Here is a 26,774-nt window from a genome sequence, read left to right as displayed (position 1 = left end):
CCTCAATCTAGGTTCACCTACTCAAAGCTGAAAGATATCTCAAGTTCAGATAAGGACCCAGGTTACATCAGCTGTATTTCTACATTATACAGTATTTATTTATGTTCTGCCCCATTCCACACAAATATCACTGTGCACAAGCACGAGGGAGGCACAAAAGAAGCACAAACAGCAGGAGGGACCAAAGGAAACAACAGCACTTTGTGTGAGCAAACAGGACTCCCAGGGCTGGCAGCAGGCACAACAGATTAAACTAAACAGCCAGAGCAAGTGAAGCTGGAGGAGGTGCTGAAACACAAATCCACTCACCTTGAACGTGTCTCTCTCTTTTTTAGTCTTCTCGTTGTACCAAGGCTCATCATTAAATGGATTACTCTGCCAGACATATTTCAGAGTTGTGCACACAGTGGCCTTGCCCAATAAGATGCATAAATACACTATCAAGAAAGCGTTGATGGATCTGAAAAACAGGTTTCTTTTTTAAATTCTTGCAGCTATTTTTATAGAGAAAAACATGTAAATAGGCAAGAACAAGACTTCCTTACTTTCAAGAAGGGAATTACAGAACATTTGCTTTTGACACTGCTGATACTCAGGGTCAGGTTCATATATTTACACATTTCTTAATTTTGTTTTTAAATAAAAAAGCTACTAAATGATTCTGCTTCTTGCAAGATATGCTTTATCAAATACCCAGATTTTTCTATGCAATCAGAGAGCATCTGAAACAAAAGGCAGTGGTATGGGGATTACTTCTGTACCAACCATCCATTAAAAACAATCCCAAACCCAACAGGTTTTACCGATTCTCTCCTGAACACAAATACTCACTTCTCTACTGCAGAGCGTTTCTGAGATTTCCCTTGGTAGTTGAGAGCCATTTTTGTTTCCATGCCAGTATAGACTGCAACTCCTGCAGGAACCAAGGCAGGGCTCATAAGGGACAGAGCCTGGAGGGAGCAGCTGGCACGGGGCCACCAGGGCAGCGGTGCTTACACCAAACCCAGTCCCAGCTGGAGCAGGAGGCACCACCCAGGGGCTGCTCTGCTCCAGGAACACCTGAGGCTGCCCAGGAATGTCACTGCTGCATCCTAGAGCAGGAGCCATGGATCACACAGAGCCCATGGGTCACACAGAGCCAGGAATGTCACTGCTGCATCCCAGAGCAGGAGCCCATGGATCACACAGAGCCCATGGGTCACACAGAGCCAGGAATGTCACTGCTGCATCCCAGAGCAGGAGCCATGGATCACACAAAGCCCATGGGTCACATAGAGCCAGGAGAAGCATCAGCCTCCCACCACAGCCCCACCCTCCACCACCATTATCTGAGACTGTGCTCCCAGACAGGATCTGGGCACAGCTCCCTGCTCTTGGTGTCCCAGGCAAAAGGAAAAGCTTGCTCTGCTGAATTAACACACCTGGGCAGCCCTGCACATGGAACCAGTGCCTCCTAACTTCACCTGGCCACTCTGCAACCAGCTTGCATGAAAACTGCACAGCCCAGGCAGACAGGCTGCAGAGATGTTCCCTCCCCAGGTTCAGTAGGGAACATCTACATTTGTCACCACTTATCAGAACTATTTAAATAAACAAAGAAAAATAACCTCACCGTAAATCTTCTTGGTATTTTTGAGGGTAGCACCTTTCAACAACAGGTTTTCAGGACCCAAAGACCTAAACATAAAAGAAATTATAACATTGCATCACTCAAAGAACATTCAAACTACTTCATAAATTAGAATTAGAATAGAAAGATAAACAAAGTTTCCTCATGTCTGATTACATGATTTGTACATTAAATTGGGGCCTTGCCTGAGTTTGTCTCTTTATGCAATTACATTTCCATTTTATCTTACAAATACTATCCCTGATGCAAGACTCCACTCTTATTGGGGGCTTTTCAGTAAGGCTTTTGAGGAATAACTGCAAAATGTTCAGATCCAGTATGTTCCAGTACCTATACAAAAATGCAATGTTAAAATCATTAGAAGACTGTGTCCATTCCAGCCCAGGCAGTCAATGCTGGCCGCCCCATTTGTGTTTTTATTTCTCTTTGAAACGCCCAGATTTTTGCTCCCAGGGTATGAACAGCCCCACCAGAGCACAAAACCCATCCAGCATGCTCTGGTGAGAGCCAATGTTTTGGATGGTTTATGGACATCACCTGCTCATTTTTTCTGTGGAACATTCTGATTGATGTTTGAGTTCTTACTTACCTTCCAATGACCGTATTTTGTCATTACCTGATAAACTTGTGCCCCATCAGCAGGGCAGGACATTATCAGGTGGTTCTGCACTGTTTCCCCAAAAGGGGCTCAAACAAACCACAGGATGGCAGAAGGGAGGACTCCTTTTAGAGTGAAATCTTTGGAATGGTTAAAGAAAAAAAATTCCCAAATGATGGCAGGACAAGCTCAGATCTCTGAAATTCTCTGTAGATGCCCAACAGGCAGCTGCAGGACCAACCTGGCTACAGGCTCTTGGTTACTCCCATAGATGATAATCCTTCCAACAAATCTGTGATAGAAATATGAGCAACTCTTGTTACAGACACATTATAAACACTATAAAAATAACAAAATAACAAAAATAACATTGACAGGAAATGGAAGCAAATCCAGAAACTAGTGAATCTGAGAGTTTAATGTTTCAGAGGGCTGGCTGTGCTCAGGACAGGGAGAAGCCACACAGTCGCCATGCTCAGGGTGCTCACAGAGCCCAGCACATCCCCATTGCAGACTGTAACACAGCCCAGAAAACCTCCCTAAGGGATCTAAAAACAGAGAACTCACTCCTGGAAGTCATTCTGCCCAATGCACCTTACTGGGAAGGCAAGAGTGGCCTAAACACAGGTGCGGGGGCCATTCCTGCTGCTGAGCTGACAAAAACCAGCTCATTGTACCACAACAACTGCTGCACAGGTGAGGCTCTTCTGCAAAGACACTGAGCTCTGAAGACTTTGCCATGCTCACACAGAGGAGGCCCAGCAACTTATCAGTGCCTTGAGCCACCTTTTGGTCTTTGCCACAAAGAAGATGGCATTTGCTTTGCTGAACTGCAGATGCCCGAGTGACAGTGCTGATGTGTGTGCAGAGGATGAGCCCAGGGCAGCACAGGCAGGGGAGGAGGCAGGGGGGAGGCAGGAGGGCCAGACTCACTTGTAGAGGTCGGGCTGGGGCTGCTCACACTCGATGGTGGCCGTGAGGGTGTCGATGGCTTCGTCAGTGCAGAGCACGGTGGTGTCCCGCACGGCGTAGTGGGTCTGCACGGGAGCACACGCAGGGTCACTGCAGGCCCAGCAGCAATGCCACCCCAAGCTTTACACCCCATCACTCCAAATGCCATCCTGCACAAGCCTGTCAGCACCAGCAGCTCCCAGAGCCCTCACCACGCTCCCACCAGGCAGTTGAAGCATCTCTGAGAGACAGAATGAAGTCACTGATGAGACAGAATGAAGTCACCGATGCTAAGAGAAACCACAGCAGCAAGCAGCTGCTGGCTGTCTCAGCAAGGCATCCCCCAAAAGCAGAGCATCCCTGGCTTTTCCCTGGGGCTCTGCCCTGCCTGGGGTGCAGGGAGGCTGCAGGTGGCCCCGAGGAGGAGGAGCTGCCCACCTGCCCTGGCTCCTGATGGTAACCACACAGCAGCTCCAGCAGCAGGACCAGGCACAGCCCTGGCAGACTCCCAGCTATTTTTAGCAGCTGCTGCTGCAAAGGTTCATCTCTCATAATTAACTGAAAAGCCCACAAAGGATCTGCTCGCTGCCTTTCAGGCTCTATTTATAGGAGCTGCTCAGAGCTCCCAGTCACGGCAGGCTCACGGCAGGCTGCCTCGATCCATCTTCATAAACAAATTCATTAAAGCGCTTCCTCCGCTCCTGACGTGTGCATCCCTGCCCTGTGATCCCTGGAGTCACACACACTGCAGCCATGGAGTGAGCCATCCCCTCCTCTGTGTGTATCCCTGGAGTTACACACACTGCAGCCATGGAGTGAGCCATCCCCTCCTCTGTGTGTATCCCTGGAGTTACACACACTGCAGCCATGGAGTGAGCCATCCCCTCCTCTGTGTGTATCCCTGGAGTTACACACACTGCAGCCATGGAGTGAGATATCCCCTCCTCTGTGTGCATCCCTGGAGTTACACACACTGCAGCCATGGAGTGAGCCATCCCCTCCTGCCCTGTGCATCCCTGCCCTGTGCATCCCAGAGTTACACACACTGCAGCCATGGAGTGAGCCATCCCCTCCTGCCCTGTGCATCCCTGCCCTGTGATCCCTGGAGTTACACACACTGCAGCCATGGAGTGAGATATCCCTCCTCTGTGTGCATCCCAGAGTTACACACACTGCAGCCATGGAGTGAGCCATCCCCTCCTCTGTGTGCACCCCAGAGTTACACACACTGCAGCCATGGAGTGAGCCATCCCCTCCTCTGTGTGCATCCCAGGAGTTACACACACTGCAGCCATGGAGTGAGATATCCCCTCCTCTGTGTGTATCCCTGGAGTTACACACACTGCAGCCATGGCAGGAGCCATCCCCTCTCCGTGTGCTCTGCTGACCTGCCTGCCTCTCCAGCACACATGGACACATCACAGCTTTGCTCAAAACTGCTCCTGCAGTGCCCAAAGCCAGCCCTTGTGGGGGGTTTGCAATGCCCCATCAGCAGAGACACTGTGCAATTACTGAGGGATACTTCAAAGGCATCTCCCAATCAATTCCACAATCTTTACACTCTTTAGTGCATTTAGAAAACACATGTTCTGTTAGCTAATGTATGGCCAAAGATTTGTGCTTCAAAGACAGAGCCCTGACCAAATCTCTTTTACATTTCTATTCCAGTTTCATTCAGTCAGGCACCTTTCCCATACCCCAACCAGACATGCCCCAAATCCCAGAAAAATGCCCAGCAGGAAGGCAGCAGGTACCCCTGCAGACGAGGTTTGGTGATTACCCAAATGTGCCTCTCTCATTCCCCTTTTACAGCAAACCCTGGTTCCTGATGTTAGATCTATTTCCCCAAACAAAGCTGGCTTTTCTATTCGCTCTCCCCCTTCAAACTCATCTTCCCCTCCTCATGAAACAGGAGACAGCTCCCAGTCACCTACAGGAATCCACAAACCAAGAAAAAACCAGCACAGTGCTTGATATAGAAACTCAGCATCACATCTCCAACTCACAAGTTGGTAAGAGCCAAGACTCGGCACAAGTAATGTGAACTGATGCATATATCACACCTGACACAAATAAGCAATAGCCTTTAACATGGTTGGCTATTTCTAGCCTCAAGCCACTTCCAAGCTCCAGGTCCTCCTCGCTAGTGGAGCCAGCACTGTGCCACAGCTCCCACTCAGGTTATCCAGCACCAGCCACCCATGGAGAGGAGCCACAAATCCCAGAACAGCACATCAGCTCCACCGTGGTGTTCCCACTGACTCACAGTGTGCTGGAATGAATCATGTCATGGTAAAGCATCTTCCAGTCCTACTGCTGCAGCTGCTAGTATCTGTGTATTTATCATATACTTATTATATTGTTATAATATTATTATAGTCTGTATTATATTTATACAAATATTTATCAAACTCAAGTGAAACCAAACATTCATGTCTTCTGACGTATATAAGCTCTTTGTTGTTGCTTCTTTCCCTAGTTTAGAGAAGAGGAGATACAGAAAGAAAGAAAGAAAGAAAATAAACTGGAGATACTCATCCTGAGCAGGACTAGTATTAAGTTTCACTGCTTGCTCCAGGGAAAGGGAGGGAAAATCCCAGAAGCAATGCTTTTCTCATGCTGGTGAAAACAAACAGAGCAGTCCATCCCCCAAACAACCCATGCCCAACCCAGGGCTCACTGCTGACACCCTGGAGGCAGACAAGAGCAGGAGCTGCTGGAGAGCCAGGCAGCCACAGGGACGGGCTCCATGCAGCAGCAGCCCCCAGCCCAGCCCCAGCAGGGCCGTGCCCAGGTACCCAGCCCAGCCCAGCCCCAGCAGGGCCGTGCCCAGGTGCCCAGCACCAGCTGCCCCAGCAGGGCCGTGCCCAGGTGCCCAGCACCAGCTGCCCCAGCAGGGCCGTGCCCAGGTACCCAGCCCAGCCCAGCCCCAGCAGGGCCGTGCCCAGGTACCCAGCCCAGCCCAGCCCCAGCAGGGCCGTGCCCAGGTACCCAGCACCAGCTGCCCTCCCAGCCCTGACCTTGAAGTTGGACTCGCCGTCCAGGCTCGCTGTGGTGACGTAGCAGGTGCCATCAGTGCTGCTGGAGGCCAGAAATATCAAGTCACAGGGGAAGGTCTCATCTGCTTTCACTTCTACGATGTCTCCAACCTAGGAGAAAGGGAGCACTCACATGAACAGCCCTCTCAGGCATTTTTAGGTGAGTGTGATTCAGCTTCTCTCAAAGGCAAGCTGGGGTCCAGGGGGTGCACAGATCCCTGACCATCACTTCAGAGCCTGAAGGGTCACCCAGCCCTGCACTGACTCAGAGCACCCACGGGGCACAGCCAGTGTTTATTCCTCTGCTAAACCCTGATGGAGCAAGAGACTGTACTTGCCTGGAGCGCGGTGTGATAAATTAACATCAAAGCCAAGTGTACTTTCCTGGTGTCCTTGGGAGAGTAGGAAATAGAAGAGGACTGCCTGTCCTGGAGAAGTGCAAAATGCTGGCAGATGTGTCACCTGTCAGCCCTGGTACAGCTTTTGTGAGACAGCTTTTCAAAAGAAATCAAAGGCAGCCTCACTCCTTCACTGGGAGCAGCTCTGGAGCACCTCAGCTCAAAGTGAGCAAGCTGGGGCAGCTCTGACCCAGGACAGCCCTCCTCCCCTGCCCTGTCCCCTCAGCACAGCTCTGTGCTGCCATCAGCCGCAGTGAGAGCCGCACACAGGCTCTCAGGTAACAGTTACCTTGATTTTTTCACTCTCTTTCCGCACTTGCTTTGCATTTTCCACGACAAAGACGTTGCTTTTGTTCACCTCGTTGTCAGCTCTGTGCCTCAGCCAGTCCTCGTACCCCTACAGCACAGACACAGGCAGCACAAACCCCTTACAAAGTGAGTAACTAATGAAAAGGAGGAGTGAGGATCACAGGGACACGTGGAAACAATGAATAAGGCAACTGTCCTCAGACCTCCTTCATGCCTGACAAAACACCAACCAGAGCAGCTCAGACTGAATCAATTCATTTAGAAAACCTCCATATGCATATTTGACAGATTCAGAACAGATTAAAATAACACAAAAATAATCTATATGCGGGGCATGCAACAAGCAGCTGAACTACTGTAACACATTTCTATTATTCTCAGCTGTGGTAAGAACAGACTGACAATATGAATAATACACTCAGCAGCCTGCAACTCCTTCCTATGGTAACGCAGGATGAGGCTCTTCCTCTTCAGCCTTCACTGAGCATTGAGATCTGAGGCAGAGAGATTTTATTCCAGCTCTCCCTTTGCAGCCCCCGTAGATGAAACTTCTTTCTTTATTATTCACTCAGGAAATGTTAAATGGCATGTGTGCCTGTGATGGGAGGCAAAGGGTCTTTCAGCACTGCACGGAGATGAGGAGCACACGTCTGCAGGAGCGGTGAGTGGCTGAGCAGAACCTGTCCTTCCCAGCTCCCCACACGGAGCAGAGCGTGGGTGGATTTGGAGCACGTCTCTGCAAGGACTCAGGGAGCGTTTCCAAGAAGAGGAAAAACATTCCTGCAACACCAGACCTACAGCAGAAAGCTTACTGACCCTCCTGGCCTGCTCTCAGCAGCACAGGGATGATTCCACTGCCACAACAGGAGACACCAACCCCACACCCAAAGTGCAGCCTCTCCTGGAAAGCACCAGTGCCCAAATCACCCTCTAAAGGGGGCACCAAACCCCCCAGCACACGTTGGTGGCCTCTGAGCATATTTAAATACACGTTTTTGTACCTATCTCAAAGAGCATCTCCCCCACAGTGACAGCTGTACCTGTTTGATAGCTGTGACAGTGATGACAAAGAAGAGCGGGAGGCCACTGGTCACCGGGCTGGTTGGGGTGTCCACTATCACCTGCAGGACAAAAATGGACTGCTGAGCCCTGGGTTTCAGGCTGCAGATCAAAGCAAACCTGTGGTTATGGGGGAAAAGGGTGCTGATCCCACTGAGGGCAGGTCAGAGCCCAGCACAGGAGAAAGGCAAGGAAGAGCAGCACCAGTCATCTTGAACCACTGACACTGGGAGGCTAAAAATAACACCCATCAGCCCAAATTACCTATGAAATACACTGCAGAACAGAACATGAATATTTAAGCAAAGCAGAAATGCAGGCTTTGTGTTGGAGCTCTCAGAGTGGAGCTCAGAGCATGCTGCAGGCACCACGGCTGCAGAGGGGCCTGGGGCACAGCTGGATCCTGCTGAGCTCACTGCAGGCAGCCCCAAGCACAGCCCAGACCTCTGAGCAGCAGTGAGACCCCCAGGCTGTGGGAACTGCTGCTCCCTCTGACGTGGCCCACAGGGTGAAATGGCAGGGCAGAGAGCCCTTCCCAACACACCACAATTTCCCTGCTGCTCACTTCCCACCTTCCAGAGCCACCCACCACAGCCTGCTCATCTCCCTGCTGCTCCTGGGGACACTGGGAGCACCAGGGGCTCTGATGAAAGGGACAGGGGAGCTCAGCAGAAAGGCTTTGTGTGCCCACAAAGGGGCTTTGTCTCTTGTTTGTGCTTCCCCAGCACGCTCACACAACAGCAGCATTTGGGTATTTATTGTTTCAGGCTGCTGTAAAAAGCTGTGCTAAGGACAGGACTCCTCTTATCAGCTTCGTGGACATTTTTGACTATGAAATGCTGTGCACTGCAACATCACCCTGCCCTACTGAACCCAGAGAGAAAAGCCAGAAGATTCTGAAGTGGAAGAGAGACACCACAAGAAGCAACCAGATAAATGGCAGAGGAGTTAAGCAGCAGGAGAGCAAACCAAGATAAACACCAGAAGTATTTCCAGGTACACAAAGCCCTGGCTCACTCCAATGGGTGTAAAGCATTCCCAGGCAGAAAGTCTGGTGGAAACCCAATGTGGAGGAACAGCTCTGAGTGAGGACAGTGCCAAGTGTCACACAGACACTGCACACAGCAGTGATGGCCACTCAGCAGGGCAGTACCATGGAGCTTAGGCCAGTCAGCCAAAAGTTACCTGCAAAAACTGGACAGGTCTTGGGAATCCAAGAAGAACTTTGGCTTGCTGAGAAGGGGAAAGGAGAGGACCTCCTGCTGCCCAGCAGGAGAGTTTCCTGCTCTGGACAAGTTACAGTTGTACGTATTTATATTAAAAAGCACAATTTCTGTCCACACAGATACAGGAACACAATATCAGATTAAGTGTCTGGAATAACTCATATATGTATTTAGAGTTTGGACTCCCTGCAAAAGCCCCATGGCTGGACACTACTCTTCCCCTTTGTGGCTGGTGAAAAGCTGAGGGACACACAAGCAACAAGCCAGGAGAAAGGCAGACTCCCCTGAAACTATTTTTGGACTGGTTCAGGACCTCAACAGTTTAATTTGAATCCACTTAAAAGCAACAAAGTCCTCTTGTTACTTAATAGTTTCTTCTTAGGAGATTCCTTAGGACGCTAAGGACCACACTCCAGAAGTTATCTCCACTTTCCTCCTCAAAGGGACTCTCTGCAGATTCCTGAAACAGCTTATTGCCACCAGCCTGGTCTGCCTACACAAACATTGGGTGTGCTCATCCAGGCCAGCCCCTTCCACCAGGAGATTCCCTGCAGGCTCCTGTCAGAGCTGGAGCACATGAACCAAAGGGATTTGCACTGTTTGTGTGCAGCGTTTCATGCTGAACGCACCCACTCTGCCTCACAAAGAGCTGGATCTGCAGCCACAGAGAAACAGAAGGTTTGATTAAATGTTTCACACAGGCAGGGCAGGTGCCCCAGGTAATTCCCCCAGCACTGAGACACCTCACTCCCCATGCAGCACCTGGGGGGACAACCCCAGTAACTTACAGACATTTAAATAGAAGCACGGACATTCAAGACACGGGTGGCATTTTCCAATGTATAACCCTTGGTACAGCAAATGCACAGAGTGGCCCTGAGTGCCTTTTTGAGGCAGGGGATGTCTCAGCATGACAAGCACCTGGGGCAGGGGCTGCTCTGTGCAGCAGCCAGGATCAGGGCTGGGCTCTGCTCAGCTGGCTTTGGGTGTTCTCCAACCCACCACAAGGCTGCTTCCTGATTTCAGAGCTGCCCACAGAATGAAGGCCAGGAGGAGCAGCAGGCTCTTCTCTCACCTGTGCCTGAAACGGGCAAGCAGCGAGACAAACCCAGTTTGTGGCCATCATCAGGAATACTCTCTGCTCTCCACAGCCAGAGGGTCAATAGATAAAATGTAATAGCACGTCACTAAGTGGCCAGCTACACAAAAAGGACATCCTGACTCCAGGGTATCGCTTCAGTTCAAGGCAAATTACAAATTGGGTCTGACAAAGTGGAGCGATGCCAGCGCAATGAGGAGATGGAGGCAAGCCAGCTGACGCCAGAGCAAATTGGCCTTTGGTGTCACACTGCCAGCAGAGCCACACACAGCAGGGCTGGGAACCCTGCTCCTGCACAGCCAGGGACTGGGAACCAGAGCCCTCCCTGCACAGCACAGCATTCAGGCACCCAGCACTGTGTCTGCAATAAATTGGCTGCTTTGCCTGTGCAGAGCAACTTCCTCAAGCTTCAGTTTCCAAAACTCATCCTATTCATTTTCTGAATTTTACTGAGTACATCCCATCTCTCCTGCTTGCCTTGAAACTCATGATATCTGAGACACAAAAATATCATACCACTTGGGGAAATATAGAGATAAGAAACAGAAGCAGTAATGGTGACAAAAAACAGATCTTAATTGCGTAGCATCAAGTGTATTTTCAGTGGCTGAATGACCTTCACAGTTAGAATTAAGATGGTTTTTCAGTGTTTCAGCAGTCATTCAAATCCCATCTCAGACAGGCACAGATACTTTTATTATTTTTATGCCTTGGATGTTGTGGCAGAATTATAACAGCCTCCAAGTCCAAAATTTCCAAACTTCTTGTAAGCACAAACAGTTCTAAAGCTCAGTTCTTGTTCAAGCCGTGTTTAACGTCAGTTAAGCCCAAACCAAACTCACGCTCAGCCTCAAAGCTCTTACCTGCACGAGGAAGATGATGAGGAAGTAGAAGTTGGCAATTCTTCGAAACTGCTCGAAAAGGTTCTTGGGGAGGAAGTTCCAGAGGGTGTACTGTGGGGAGAGAGGGCACTGAGACAGAGCCAGGCTGGCAGCAGAGCCACAGGGAGAGCAGCTCTGCTCTGGCATGGCAGGGTGAGCACAGCCCCAGAGCCAAGCCCAGGAGCACACTGCAGCTGGGGCTGAGATTACATGAAATTCACAATTCCCACACTGCAGCTGGGGCTGAGATCCCACCAAATTCCACAATTCCCACAGTGCAGCTGGGGCTGAGATCCCACCAAATTCCACAATTCCCACACTGCAGCTGGGGCCGAGATCCCACCCAATTCCTGCTCCAAATTCCAGGTCCAGCTCTTTCTGCTGGAGCACTGAGCAGTCAGAGGTGGCTCACAGTGAGACAACATCTAAAAGGCATTTGTACACAAGTGATTTCATTACAAAGTGCACACATTTTTTCCAAATTCCCAAAACCATCTCAGAGATGTTTTTGTTAAAAAAAAGTAGCCATGCTTGCCCATACAAATTCAGTATTAGGTCGTGCTTCATTATAATTTTAAGAAGTGTGCTGAATCATTTACTTTGGAAAGCATGCGGAATTTAAGAACAACATGGAAAATAATGGGTCTCATATCTATCTTTCAGTCTGTCTGGAATAAAAAAAAATAAACAGTCAAGTCTCAAGACTAATGCCCACTTAATTATAAAAGAGACTGGACAGGTCCCAGGCCTAGCAAATATAAAAGGGAAAAAGAACAAGGACATAACATTCAAAAATAAATCAAGGAAGAACTAAAATTAGTGCTAAAGCAAACCATTTGTCAGTGAGGGAGCTGAGCTGGGGGAAGGTGTCCTCACTCAGGCCCCTCTGCGTGCCAGCAAACATCAATGGGAATGCTGCACCAGCTAAACAGACTGAAAGCTCTTCCCAAAAATAAACCCAGACATACAAAAACCGATAAGATCCAAGATGTACAGAGAAACAAAGGAGAGGGAAAAACCCCTCTGCAGCTCAAGTGCAGAGAAACTGAAGCCTGAGTGCATGCTGAGCATCAGCAATGCTGAGCACTGGCATACGTATCCAGCTGTGTTGACAATATGGAATGCCACTTGTTTGATATTTTACTCCAATTGGCTTCAAATCTTTCGAAATAGCTTCATGAATGTCATGGAGAAAAGCAAAGCAGAAGGCAGATGGGTGTCATCACAGTTCTCCACCATAAACAAAAGCTGCATTAATACCATATGAATGTTTCCCCCCCTTCCATCCAAAGGGATAAACAGAGCATGGTTATTTTTGTCCTATCTCAAGAAAGAAAAATCCCACAGAATAAAAAAAAGGAAGGAATCATATTTTTAAGTCCCTTTATAAAGTAATGCCCTTTATAAAATAAAATTTGAGCTGCTGTTATCTCATGCTGTATTATACACCTGTCTTTTCTTCCCAAAGGGGATGTGAGAAAACTCTAAAAAACACACCAAAAAAATCCCCAACCCCACAAAATGAATGTGTCCACATGCTTTGCTACAAGAAAGGAACTTGTCCACATCCCCACTGGCTTGGGTAGGATGAAAAAAAGATACCAAGAGAGAGCCTGGAGCTGTGTGCCAGGGCTGTGCCAGGCTGCTGCACCTGCAGGGGCACCTTTGCCTCCATCCTGGAGGAACTCCGGCTCTCCCAGTTTGCAAACCCTGCACCAGGGCAAACCAGGGGGAGCACCCAGGCTGAGCGAGGGTGCCCTGGGCGGGCAGGGGGCTCACCTTGGAGGAGACAATCCTGTTGTCACAGAACTTCTGTGCCACGTACGCCTCGGTGTCCGCCACGGGCCGGTGCCCGACCAGCACGGTGCGCGTGCCCACCCGCTTCTCCTCCCCAGCACACTGCAGGCAAAGAGAGAGCTGTGAGCCCAAAGAACCCAAACATCTGGGTAAAACCAGCTTTTCCTCCCCAGCACACTGTGGGCAAAGAGAGGCCGCTGTGAGCCCCAAACATCTGCATTCACAGCTTCCAGCTCCTCAGCACACTGCACTGCTCACTGGAAATAAGGCAGCTGGAACTCAGAAATTCACCTCACTGCCCCAGCCAAAGCACAGAGGATGAAGAAGAGTAAGGTCATTTACCACAATCAAGGACATGCTGAGCCTGGAACACAGCTTTGCTCAGGCATCAGCTCAGGAGCACAGCCCACCCTACGCCCCACCAGGACAGGTCACTGCACTGCTGCCCTGTGCAGCACAGCTGCTGCCTGCATCTGCAGCCTGTGCCAGGCTGTTTTTCCCTCTTGAAGGAGAACTTGTCTTTATCAAGCACTTCAAGGCATTAGGAACATAATTTAGCATCTGTACATCTCTCCCTAGTCCCAACCTGGAGAATCCTTCAGCTCTGGGTTTATTCACTGCATGAGGAAGATGCCAACTGCACCCTCCCTTACACTCACTCTTCTGCCCAACCCTCAAACCCTTGCAGGATGTCTCACCACCACACTGGCACACACAGATTTACCGCTCAGCTCAAAAACCCAAAAGGGTCTGCTTCTGCTATTTAAAAACCTCAGCTAAAATCACGAATGATGAAGCAGACAGCTTCACAGCACAAACTCCCCGAGATGGCACACACGGTGCTGGGGAGCCAGCTGGGCCTGCTGGGGGTTTAATTTAAAGCAGAATGAGATGTCACAAGTGACTGTCAGCCTCACGTCATGGGGGCTGCTGACAGCCCCAGTGCTCAGCAGCAGGGCAAGGGAGCTGCAGCAGAAAAACCTCAGCAGGGAACAGGGCTGCCTGCAGGAGAACCCAGCCCTGCACAAAGCCAAAAACACCTGGGAGCCGGCACGGGGCTCAGCAGAGCCCAGCCACCCCACGGGAGGTGACAGCACCTGCAAAGCACAGACAGACCCCCTGGCCAAAGAGAGGGTGTTAACACATAGTGAACAAGGTACCTGAATGCACAAAAGCACCAGAGCTCCTCTATTTCAATGTAACCCTTCAGCATTTCCAACTTCTCTAACTTCTTTTAAAGCCTTTCCCAGCCTGTGACAAAGGCAAGGCCAGGCAGGTCCCTGCAGCTCCCAGGGGCTGAGCAGCACCCTGGGCTCTGTCCCACCCAGCACACCCAAGTTCCTCACTGAACCAGAAAACTTTATTTTCAAAAACAACAGAACTGTGCGACAGTTGAAAAATCAGCTTTTCATTCTGTCCAGGTTCCCCCTTTCATTTAACAAAGTGTCCTTGCCACAGATGCTCACAGCCAAGGAGAAGACCTGGCTGGCGCCAGGAAGCATTTTGTGATGCTGAAGTTAAAATTACACAGTGAATTTAAAATACCCACTAAGAGCAAATGGGGGAAGAGGGGTGAAGGGGAAAGAGTGGTGTTAGACCAGGGTAAGATTTCCTTAGAGTTCAGCTTTCAAATGTTAAAACAGGGAAGACTGGTCACAGTCTATGGTTTGAGGGCACTATCAGGCAGCAGGGCTGCTGAAACACCAGCAGGCAGTTCATACTCCACTTTGCCACACTAATCCTCAACTTGCCTGCCTTGAAACCCCCCAGAGCAGGTGCCAGAAGTGCCCAATGCCCGTCCCAAGCCAGCTGCCCAGCACAGGCTCAGCCTCTGCAGATTGTGCAGCTCCAGGAGTGCCCTGGATCCAGCTCAGCATCCCTCATCCACAGGGCTCATCACAGGCACTTGGAAAGGTGCAAACAAAGCCCAGCTAGAGAAAAGGTGCTCTGAAGTAAAGCCTGCAAAGACAGAACGCTTGGGACTAACTGCTGCTTGGGGAAAGGGTGAAACCCAAATTTTGAACAGTTAAAACTGGTGAACCTGGAGCAGCAACAACAGCAGAATGGATCCTGCTGCACCAGGAGCAGGACCTGCCCAAAGGCAGCAGCAGCAGCTCTTCCCTTCCTCTGTTTCCCACCCATGTCTGCACACCTGTAACTAAAGAAGGATTTTTATATCATGCCTGTACCTGGGGAGGGGTGCTGACACCACAGCCATGCTCACAGCTCCAGGGGCTGATGCCCAGAGCAGCAGGATCCTCGTGCCCCACACGATGTCCCTGCACCCTGACAGAGCCAGCAGTGACCACCTCCACCCCAGCAGTGACCAGCTCCACGAGCCCCCAGCTGGGCAGGGCTGGCACACAGACCCCAAATGGGGAATGCCACTGTGCCCAGCCACACCAGCAGCAAACTGCACCTCTTCAAAGCACAAACCAGCCCCACAAAGGCTCCCTGATGTACCTGCTGCATTGTGGAGGTGCCAGCCACGGTGTGCCCAAGCTGAGCCCCAGGAGCAGGAGGCACAGCCATCCATCCACGCCACAGCAGTGCCAGGCAGCTGAGACAGATGTCCCCACGCTGGTCCCACCGTGTGCTCTGGAGCCAGGCGTGCCTGCTGAGCATCCCTGCAGCTCAGGGAGGAAGGAACAGCTTCCCCTGCCCGCTGGCACGGCGCTGGGGAGGAGCAGGGTCAGGGTCTGCCACTCTCACCCTGGCACGGAAACCAGCGAGCTCTGCCTAAGGCACTGCTGGGACAGTGTTCACTAGGATTCCAAAAGCGTTCACTAGGATTCCCCAAAACTGTTCACAGGGATCCCCAAAAGTGTTCATAGGGATCCCCAAAAGCGTTCACAAGGATTCCCCAAAAGCGTTCACAAGGATTCCCCAAAAGCGTTCACAAGGATTCCCCAAAAGCGTTCACAAGGATTCCCCAAAAGCGTTCACAAGGATTCCCCAAAAGCGTTCACAAGGATTCCCCAAAAGCGTTCACAAGGATTCCCCAAAAGCGTTCACAAGGATTCCCCAAAAGCGTTCACAAGGATTCCCCAAAAGCGTTCACAAGGATTCCCCAAAAGCGTTCACAAGGATTCCCCAAAAGCGTTCACAAGGATTCCCCAAAAGCGTTCACAAGGATCCCCAAAAGCGCTCACAAGGATTCCCCAAAAGCGCTCACAAGGATTCCCCAAAAGTGCTCACAAGGATTCCCCAAAAGTGCTCACAAGGATTCCCCAAAAGTGCTCACAAGGATTCCCCAAAAGTGCTCACAAGGATTCCCCAAAAGCTTTCACAAGGATCCCCAAAAGCGTTCACAAGGATCCCCAAAAGTGTTCACAAGGATCCCCAAAAGTGTTCACAAGGATTTCCTGACTACCCATGAGGCTCATGTGAAGCCCCAGAGGAGAACCCAGATCCAGGTGTGGTGCGTGGGCTGACCAAGCCACACGAGTTCAGGACCAGCTCCTAGGGGGGATTTCACCCTCCAATCCCCTCAGTTGTTCACCTGCAGCCTCACCTCACACCGAGTGCAATGCCAGGGTGACAGTGGCACTGTAACCCCATGGTGCATGCCAGCCCTGCCACCACTCACAGCATTTCATTCCCATTCCCTCCACACCCACAGTGTCACAGCTGCCCACAGCTGGAGCCAGAAGGGTCACAGCCCATCCTGCCCAGCCCAGGCTGCAGCAGGAGGGGAGCCTGAGCTCAGAACTCCAGGCTGTCACCCTTTGGAGCAGCCCAGCCCAGCCCTCGTGGGTCATTAATGGATTGCTACCTTAATAACAGCTCCGAACAGGGACTTAGAGGCAGATTTAGGGAATAACTGCCAGGCTTTTGGGAAAATTATAAAATATGCAGATTAGCACGGAGAGGATTTACACGACTTTTTCCAACTGCCTTTCATGAAAAAATTTTAATTCTGATGGCAAAAAAAAAAAAAAAGGAAATATTACTTGGATGCAATTGAAGCAGCTGCCTTGCTGCCTGGTGGGGCTCAACACAGCCCACAGTTCACAGTTCTGGAGTGAGCTGGTGCAGGCAAAACCCAGAGTTTCTCCTGCTGTTTACAGCCAAGGCTGCCAAAAGGATTATTCAAGAAAATAAACAATTGCATTCCCTTCCCTGGCACTTTGTCACCTCCCTGGGCCAGAGGTGTTGGTGTGAGCACTGGGGGAAGCAGAGCTGTCTGTAGGGATCAGCAGTGGGCACAGAGCCAGGGAAGGCACCCTGTGTTCCCCACCAAGCCTGGGGGACCTGGGGATGCAGAGGGTGACCACAGAGCCACTGCTGTACCTGTCCCTGCCACCCAGGGGAGCTCCCTGCAGCTGGCAGGGATCACAGCAGCACCGGGCACCCTGCAGCCACCAGGAACTGCAGGGAGGGAGGGCAGGAGGCGTTTCTGAGCAGGGCCACCATCCTCCTGCACCCCCAAAGATGCAGGAGTCTCCTGCAAGGCCTCAAGCTCCAGTTCAGAGCTCCTGTCCCACTGCCCCAGTGCCTCACCAAGCCTACCAGCGAGCCAATCCCTCAGCAGGGCATCCAAACCAGATTCCTCCTGAAGCCAACGGCCTGAGAGCCAGATAAACCAGCAGGTGAAGGTGAGGTGAGGCTGCTCTGCCAGGAGCATCCCCCAAGCTGGCACCTGGCTGCCCAGCATGGCACACAGGGCTGCTGCTGCAGCACCACCCTTCTCTGCAGCAAGAAACTCACAGGAATGGGAAATGCTTTGGTGTAACCCAACCTTCCCATTCTTGCACCTTTTATAAAGCCCACGTTCTGCCAGAAGCAGCAGTTCTGAAATCAAGGCATTATGGGAGATAATGGTTATTTTCTTACATTGCCCAAATTCAGAAAGCCCATCTGTGTGCCAGGGTAGGTCACCTGAAGCTTGGCATTCCACTATAAATTCTTCTTTGAGGAGACAAGAACAGGTAAGATTTGAAGGTAAAAATGCCCATGGATGCAACGAATAACCCAACACACTGATGACTTGAAGCTGTTGGAGCATTACAGAGAGATGGCACAATTACATTTGCAGCCTACAGCAGCCCCCAATTCCCTGCCTGAGTTTGGGCACCGGTCCCTTTGTGCCCCCTTCTCCATCTGTGCCCACTTTCACAGCAATGTCCCTGCCCAGCACAACCTCCCACCTGCCCTGGGGAGAGACCCCTCCTCAGGACCCCTCCCCACTTTCTGGGAATCCATCAATCCAGCACCACGCACAGCACCCAGATGGCACCGGATAAAAGCTGCAAACCTGGGTAAAAATTAGCAAGCCTGGGTAAAAATTAATGGAGTTAGGCTGAGTCCAACAGGAGAGGTGAACCCGTGCCCTGCAGTCCCTGCTGACAAGGAGCCACCTCAACAGGAACTATTTCTAGGGCAGCTGCAAACAGAGCCTTTAATTATATCCCCCATATGGAAAGCAAGTGTCTGTGCTACCTTCTGGCCCTGTTTCCAGAAAAAAAACGGCAGCAGAAGTAAAACTAAAAAACCACCAGCATCTGATTTACTACAGCTCCAGAAAGCACCAAGACCAGAACTAACCAGTAAAAAAAACTCCTCCTTTCATGTTTGCTGAAGATAACTGTAAGCCACAACGTAAACACAAATAACTCATAGAAAACAGATCTAATAAAAACCACAGGCATTTAAAAAAATCATCTGCTAAACCAGCACAACTACAAGACTCAAACACTTGAATGAAAGCACAGCTTATATTAAATAGATGCAAAAGAAAGATTAAATCACATTACTTGGCTTCAATCTCATGAATAGTTTAAAGTCTAATTGCTCCTGTATTGTTCCATTTATCATAAAAGTTGTAGAGAAGGCGACCTGATTTACAAAAAAAGCTTGCAGAAATAACAGCACCTCCCAAAACAGCCTGTTCCAGCTCCTGTTTCACTTAGCCTCAGAAGAACAAAGGAAAACACAGCCACAATTTTAAAAAGCCTCCATAAATTTACGGTAACCCCTCCAAAACATCCACCAGCCTCACTGCCCAGCCGATGCATTTTTAATTGAGATTTCTTCTTGCCAATTTTCCTATGACTTCGTCCTTAGTCACTTCTGTGAGGACATGAGCCACGCTTTGAGAACAGCCTCAATAATTCAGCAGCTCAGGCTGTGCTTACCCACAGTGAGCACATCCTTCAGCAGATCTCCTGATCTACAGAGAGAGCTCCATTCCATGCATCAGAACCAGCCCCACAGCTCCTGTGCCTGCACGGGAGGGTCAATAACACACACAGACCTTGGGAACACAGCCAGCCCAATCTGAAATGCTGGGAGCTCATAGGGCCAGGGTGAAGGGCACACACTGCCCAGCCTCATCTCCCACTGGATGGGACTGCTGCTCATCCTGGCCAGGATGGGATGGAAGGCTGGTACCTGGGGAAAGCAGCAGGTTGAAATTTAAACCAGGATCCCTTTCTGCTGCTCACTCCTGGCCAGGATGGGAGGCTGGTACCTGGGGAAAGCAGCAGGTTGAAATTTAAACCAGGATCCCTTTCTGCTGCTCACTCCTGGCCAGGATGGGAGGCTGGTACCTGGGAAAAGCAGCAGGTTGAAATTTAAACCAGGATCCCTTCCCCTGAGCCGAGGCTGGAGCTCACACTGATGTGTCAGCCAGGGACAGGGCACAGCCACCAAGGAGTGACCACTGGGTCACACCAGCTCCAGGCAGTGTGGGGGGCAGCCATGAGAGCCCCCAGACCCCAAGAAAAGACAAGAGCAGGAGAGGAGCCTTGGGGAAAGGGCCAGGGGGTTTCACAGCAGCGAGCACGTGGTGGGGCTCAGCACACAGCCCTGCTCCCTGGGGATGGCACAGCAGTGCAGCTGAGCCCAGCACAGCACCACAAACACAGCACAGCACCCCTAAAGCAACGGGGACTGCACCAAGTGAGGGGCACCAGCAGAGCCCACCCCGTGTCCCCTCTGTCCCCAGAGCTGCTGCCTCACCCCATGGCCACAGGGAGGGCACCCTCAGCAAGGACAGGGGCTGGGGAACACAGAGCCAGCCAGGCTGCACTTCCTGCAAACGCTGCCTTGGCCAACAAATACAAACCTACAGAGACATGGCTGGGTGGGGAGAACAGGGGAAAAGGCTACTTGAGAGACTCCATAAGGGTGGAGAGAGGAAATACAGAAGTTTTTTCCCCATGTAATAAATTTAAAGGAGAGCCCAGCCCTATCCTGGACTCGAGGAGTGCCGTGGACAGGGGTGACAGCTGACAAGACCTTTTCTGGCAGGGATTTTGTTTTTCCTCCTGGAGGCAGCCTGCCCTCCAAGCAGGCAGCCCTGCATCTTGCCAGCCAGCATGCCCCAATGGCTGCAAGCACAGCTCCTGCTCAGCAGCACTGAACAGAGCCAGCTCCAGCAATGCAGGAAGCCAAACCCAGCGAGGATCAACTGGGGCAGCCTCACTCCAGTGCTGCTGGTGGTGCAGAATCTGTTCTCCTGCTCAAACACAAGCACCGACCCTCGGAGTTTTCAGCATCTCAATTCTTCTTCTCCCTGCCCTGCTGGCAGCCAGGGTTATGAAACCATTGCTCATCTCGAAATCCAGGCAGCAGATCTTTATTTTTGGCAGCCCAAAAGCAAAGTCCGAGCAGCATGCCGCCAGCATATAAAACCCAGGCTCATAGGAACACTTCAGGCTCAAGAACAGAAGAGGGACTTTGAGTAAGAGCCAAATGTTTTGCAGAGGTCACAAAGCAAACACAACGAGGTCTTCCTGCCTTCAAAACTCTTCCTCCCTCCTCTCCCCGGCTCAAGCTGTGCACATATGTCTGTTCATCAGCAGCTATCCTAGCAGGGCAGCGAGCTCTCCAGAGCAGTGATTTGGCCTGGCTAAAACTGAAATGAGACCAAAATGGAAAAAACCTCCCAGTTTGCAACTGTCAGTGCTTGCACCACCCAGCAGAGCTATAATTTGTTGGTTTTCCCGTTGTTTTCTGGTCCTCTGAAAGCCTGAGCTCTTCAGTTATGGAAACAAAACCCCCTAAATACTATGTTATGTATCCCAGCTCGGCCAGACCTTACTCTAACCTCTGCCACCTACAGACATTTTGCCCCTTTTTAAGTTTTCCCAGCATTTCAGAGCCAGGCTGCCAGCTGGCTGGCGAGAAGCCCATTTCCCAGGGCAGTTTCTTGCCTTTCCCCTGGGAAGGGAAGCAAGCCTGGCCTGGCTGAGCACGCTGCAGGGCAGAGGCTGCAGGCTGCCCTGCCAGGATGTGCCTCAGGCCGGCACCCAGGAACCAGGGCTGGCACCCAGGACTGGCACCCAGGAACCAGGGCTGGCACCCAGGGCTGGCACCCAGGGCTGCCCAGAGGCACCCCCAGACCAAGCCTGCCCCAGGGAGGCTGTCCTGTCCCCCAAACAGCCCCCAGGAGGGAGGGGAGGGCAGGTCCATCCTGCACAGTCCTGCCCCAGCAGCCCAGGGTGCCTCAACCCCACAATGGTACCAAGGTCCCAGCACCTCCCATGCTCCTCATTCACGGGTTCAGATTGAGCTTTTCAACTCCCAAGCCATGAAATCTGTAGTTTGCTAACTCTGCTCTTGCTGTACTACAGACAAATGGTTCCACAGAAGCAGCAGGAGATAAAAGGGAAAAGAGGTAGAAATCACCCATTTCACCCCTTACCCCACAGCCAAAACCAGCTCCACGTGACCCAGACCCCACTGGGAATATTTTCATCTCTGGGTACCACAGTGACCAACAGATTGATCCTTGGGGCTGGCAGGCACAGCCACAGCAGGCCACTGAAATCCGCCCAGCCAGCACAGAAATCCTCACCACGGGGCCTGGAACTGTTTATCTGCAGGAAATCCTCTGGCTCCTGCTCTGGCCAGGCTGGGGAGGGAAGGGAGCGGGGCAGAGTGAGCAGTGCCCAGCAGAGCTGCACACACAGGCACACACAGAGCTGAGGTCTCGCTGACCCTCAGCCCTGCACCTGGGGGTTCCCTGTGCTGCACCCCAGCACAGCAGCTGCAGAGCATCCCTGGGGATGGCTCAGCCTTCTCCAGCCCATCAGGCTCTTCCCTAGCCAGGCACCAGGACAAGGGCGTTCCTGCTCTCACCGTCACCAGCAGCAGCTCCTTCAGCCCAGGCTTCCTCTCTGCCTGCCTGCTGCCCACCCTGCACTCACTGCAGTGGAACCTGCCAAGGGGAAAGTGCCGCTTCCATCCGTTCAACTGCCCCAGAGAAACCACCCCACGGAAATCCTGGGCTCCACAATACCAATTCCCCCACGGAAACTCTGTGCTCCACAATACCAATTCCCCCACGGAAACTCTGTGCTCCACAATACCAATTCCCCCACGGAAATCCTGTGCTCCACAATACCAATTCCCCCACAGAAATTCTGTGCTCCACAATATCAATTCCCCCATGGAAATTCTGTGCTGCACAATATCAATTCCCCCATGGAAATTCTGTGCTCCACAATATCAATACCCCCATGGAAACTCTGTGCTCCCCAGTATCAATCCCCACAATAGAAATTCTGTGCTCCACAATATCAATGGAAATTCCCCCATGGAAATGCTGTGCTACACAATATCAATTCCCCCATGGAAATTCTGTGCTCCACAATATCAATTTGGCTGATATGAGGACAACAGCCCTCGGGCATCACAGCTCATTGTACTGCACTCCCTCCCTGAGCAAACAATGTAAGAGAAGGTGAGCTGCAAGGAAGGAGGAAAAAACAAGAAGAATAAAAACCTTCCACAACTCAGACTGAACAGAAGTGGCATGCAAAACACCACCCAAAGCAAACAGAAAAAAAATTCATTAATACTGCATTTCAAGGCTGGCTTTAGCCCGCTGAGTGCAGTCTGAGTCCCTACAGATAGCAGCTGCTTGGCTTTGCATGAATGCTGGGGAGGAATTACACAGAAATCATAATAAAAGATGGAAGGGCTGCTCAAAAAAGTGGATTTTTTTTTTCTCCTCGCATTTAATTTCCCGGCAGTGAGATTTCTTTTTTTTATTTTATTCCCCTCTTAAGCCAATTGAGACTCCAGCAGCAGAGCAGAGCGTCGCTGCAGTCAAGCAGTATTTAATTTGTATTACTGCTGAAGAGATCTGGGATGGCAGCACCAAAGAAGCGCTTCAAATTGTCTGGCCTTGCCTGTTGCACATCTTACTCAGCTTTTCTGGGTCCTTTAGAGCACAGGAAACAGAGGATCCCTCTGGTCTGCAAATTGGCCACAACAGCGCAAACAAATTACATGGACCAAGTGAGCAATGTCTCTGTTTCCCACTTCCATCATCTCACACGATCCTGTTAAGGTATACAGCACTTTAGGACATGCCAGATTAAGATATCTGAAAACACACAGCAAAACATTACCAAGCCCTCCATAAACAAGGCTGGAGTCCTTTCACCTACAGACCCTGAAATTCAGCTGAAAACAAGAGCAAAAAGCCTGCAGCAAAGCATTACTCAGCAAAGGCCACAATGGAGTTTAACAGAAGTCTTGTTCAGGATGGGAAATAGGAAAGAAAAGCCTGATTTGAGAGCAAAACACCCAGCTAGAAGAGCCTTGCAGGAGCTTACCCCTCCTGTGCTGCAGGAGGCAAACAAACAGCTCTGTACAAGCAGCTGGATCACACACTGGGCTCTCATTAGCGAGGGCAGGACAATGTCTCTGCAGCGCTATCAGTCAGCCTGGATGGCCTGAGGAGATGTGCTTTCAGACTGAATGGGCTTCAGCTGGAATCCCATCCCAACAACACCACTGAGGTTTGGGGAAAACCCACTGGAGTCAGCAGGAGGAGCCCACAGAGCGGGCAGAGGGGCTGCACATTTTATGGAGTATATACTGGTTCTGATAGCACCTGTGGCACTGAGCATCCCTGTGAGAGCACCAAAACCATGCAGGGGAGCAGGAGCACACCCCAGGGCAGCCCCCAGAGACCCTCAGCTCCTCTCCCCACGCCCCTGTCCATGTGGGGCTCAGGACCCAGATGCCCTTTGCAGCCATCAGGACAGTGCCCTGTGCCAACCACTGCCCAGCAGCTCCCTGGGGCTTGGCCCAGCCTGAGACACAGCCCACAATCAAAAATAAATATATATATATACTTAATGCATCTCTGTGTATTGCTTAAATGCATATTTAATGTGCATATATTGCAAGCATGTATATTTAATGCACACACAGCTACTGAAGTCACTGCAGCCCTGGGCAGAACAGGCTTTTCCTGACCCAGCTGCTGCCACGGCGAGGGCAGCAAAGAGGAGACCTTTTAAAAGAGGCAAGTTTCAGTGTCCCCAGGCTACAAGTTAGTAAATCAAGCTTTAAAGCACTTTGCCACTCACTGCCATCCCCTGCAGCACACAGCAGCCTGGCTGAACCTCAATATTGCTTGCTAATTGAAGTAGGAAAAAAAGCTCTTATTTACTTGCAGGAGTGAGGGAGATGGCAGGGGCAGCGCTGCAGAGGTGCCAGGCTCTCCTGGTCCCACAGCATCACCTGTGGGCTCCAAGCCCAGGCTGCACACAGGTGTGCTGGCTGGGACAGCATGGGCAGGTGAGCTCCACAACACCCAACACCAGCCCATCCTTCCCAGAGCTCAGAAAGCACAGAAACGTTTCCAATATGAGCAGTGAGGAGCAGACTCCAGCCTAGATGCACAGGAAGGGCATTTTCCAAGGTAACACAGGCTAATGGGTAACAGCACACTCTGTCACGCTGTGCCCAAGCTGCCTGGAAATTCCTCCTTCCCAGGCACTCCCTGCAGTGCCAGCCCCTCTGCAGGCACACCTCAGCCACCGAGCTGTCCCCACCTGGCCAGCCCAGCATTTCCTGGCAATGGGTTTAACCTCCCAAGGGAGCACAGTCCCACAGTGCCAGGAATCACACACCTGGACAGGAGATGCAAGCTTGGTGCCATGGCAGGAAGATGCTGACAGGGACCAAACCTGCACTGCTAAAAACGTGATCACAGGCAGACAGCAACTAATCTGGGTGTGAAGGTTTCATCTGACTTACAGACACTGTGAATGCTCTCCATCAGTTCCGTTCTAACTAACACTTAAAAAAAATAAATCTCTCCACTAGAGACAGCTACAGCCAGAACACAGCACTTTTAATCAGAAAGGAAACACATAAACCAAAGGCAACAGGATGAAATTAAAGGCAAGGCTGAAAAGCTTGTTATTAATAGATGTCCCATTTGCTTTTACAAATTTTATTATTAAAAGCAAATTGCCATGTCTTCAGCTGCAGCTCCAGTCAGCTCAGCTACAAACCTCTCCTGCACAGCCCAAACAATCACCATTAGTCCTAGGAAAACACCAGCTGGGGACAAAAGTGGCATGGAGGGAAGAAGAAAATACAGCCAAGACTCATTATTCGGCACAGAAAAGTTCCAGCATGCCCCAGGTTTAATTAGAAGCATCACTCATCATTAATGTTTGACCGGTGCTTTCCAGCCCTCCCTGGAGCCATTCCCAACTTCCCAAACTTTAACTGAACACATGCAGCTGTTTATCCTAGGCCCAGCTTTTGCTTTTTGCTTGATTTTTATTTATTTTTAGCCAAATGGCTGAGCCATTTCTGGGAATAAGGCTACAGTTAGCAGACAGTTAAAGAGGAAATGGTTACAGGAATTTCACAAACCCCTGTGTCCCCCAGAACCTGAGAAACTCCCGTGTCCCCATTTTCCAGGGAAGGAGCAGCAATGGGGGATTGCAGCCCTAAGCTTTTTGCAGCCCCAGGTTCCCCATTTGAGCCTCCCTTGACTTCTCTGTGGTCAAGCATGGACTGCCCTGTGGCTGCTGCAGGGGAACTGCCTGAGCACAAGGGATGCTGCTGTCACGCCAAACACATCTCACAGAACAAAATTCCAGCAACTTTCATGACAATTTCAAGTGGTTTCATTGAAATCCGTGCTCTCTTCAAATGTGGGATTTTCCCCAGCAGATTTCTCTGTGCCACCTGGTGTCCCAGAGACACCCCAGCCCCAGCCTTTGCTGCTCACAGGTTTTTGTCACATCAATGAAAGCAAACACTTCCTGCAGAAGCTGACATGCAGCCTCACTCTCCAGGTGCTAACAGGGCTGGACTGGGAGGAAGAGACAACTCCTACAGCTTCCAACTCCAAACTGTAATCATCTTTATTATTAGAATGGGAACTGCAATCACACACTAATGTTTGGTTCACACTCCATGGGAAAAAAAACAAGTGTGAAAGAAAAGCACAGATGTGTAATAAAATCTATTTTTGCACACAGAGCACACTTGCTGCACACCCTAAAGATGGGAGTGTAAATCAGCATCCTCCACCACGGCCTGGGACAGCTCCCACACCCCCTGAGCTGGGCAGGGACAGCCCCACAGTGCCCAGTGCCCCCCAGGGGCTCTCTCCATCCAGCCCTGCCCCTATTCCCAGTGCCAAATTTACTTCCCATCGAAAGAGTGACTTTAGGCCATGTCCCTTTTTCAGCCTTTTTCTGAATAGGTCTCAGTGGGGTGGGTATCTTCAGGTAGGACCTGCCCCACAGAGCCCCACGCCCAAGCTACAGCTGGCACAGGACACAGGGATGCAGAGCCCCATGCCCAAGCTGGGGGTACACCCACAGCTGTACCCACAGCTGGCACAGGACACAGGGATGCAGAGCCCCATGCCCAAGCTGGGGGTACACCCACAGCTGGCACAGGACACAGGGATGCAGAGCCCCGTGCCCAAGCTGGGGTACCCCCACAGCTGGCACAGGACACAGGGATGCAGAGCCCCGTGCCCAAGCTGGGGTACCCCCACAGCTGGCACAG

General features: G+C 51.0%; 1 protein-coding gene across 9 annotated transcripts in view; it reads right to left on the bottom strand.

Annotated features, from left to right (window-relative positions):
- Positions 1–26,774, bottom strand: part of ATP11C (ATPase phospholipid transporting 11C (ATP11C blood group)) — a 55,985-nt gene that overhangs the window by 24,734 nt on the left and 4,477 nt on the right. For 8 of the 9 annotated variants that reach the window (XR_012582619.1, XM_074551408.1, XM_074551412.1 and 5 more), the window contains exons 2-11: positions 12,969–13,088; positions 11,172–11,261; positions 7,965–8,045; positions 6,905–7,012; positions 6,200–6,328; positions 3,162–3,265; positions 2,470–2,520; positions 1,613–1,677; positions 832–913; positions 310–460 (exon numbers count right to left, since the gene is read on the bottom strand). Coding sequence is in view for 8 of the 9 variants with exons in the window: in XM_074551408.1 (XP_074407509.1) it covers positions 310–460; positions 832–913; positions 1,613–1,677; positions 2,470–2,520; positions 3,162–3,265; positions 6,200–6,328; positions 6,905–7,012; positions 7,965–8,045; positions 11,172–11,261; positions 12,969–13,088 (981 nt within the window). In the remaining variant the exon portion in view is untranslated. Of the gene's footprint in view, positions 1–309; positions 461–831; positions 914–1,612; positions 1,678–2,469; positions 2,521–3,161; positions 3,266–6,199; positions 6,329–6,904; positions 7,013–7,964; positions 8,046–11,171; positions 11,262–12,968; positions 13,089–19,123; positions 19,269–26,774 lie in introns of those variants that run through there. The other variant, XM_074551407.1, reaches the window with a different exon arrangement.

Source organism: Zonotrichia albicollis, chromosome 14 (genome assembly GCF_047830755.1).
Source record: "Zonotrichia albicollis isolate bZonAlb1 chromosome 14, bZonAlb1.hap1, whole genome shotgun sequence".
Taxonomy (NCBI): Eukaryota; Metazoa; Chordata; class Aves; order Passeriformes; family Passerellidae; genus Zonotrichia; species Zonotrichia albicollis.
Note: the sequence above shows the minus strand (reverse complement) of the source record. Positions and strands in the feature narration are given on the sequence as shown.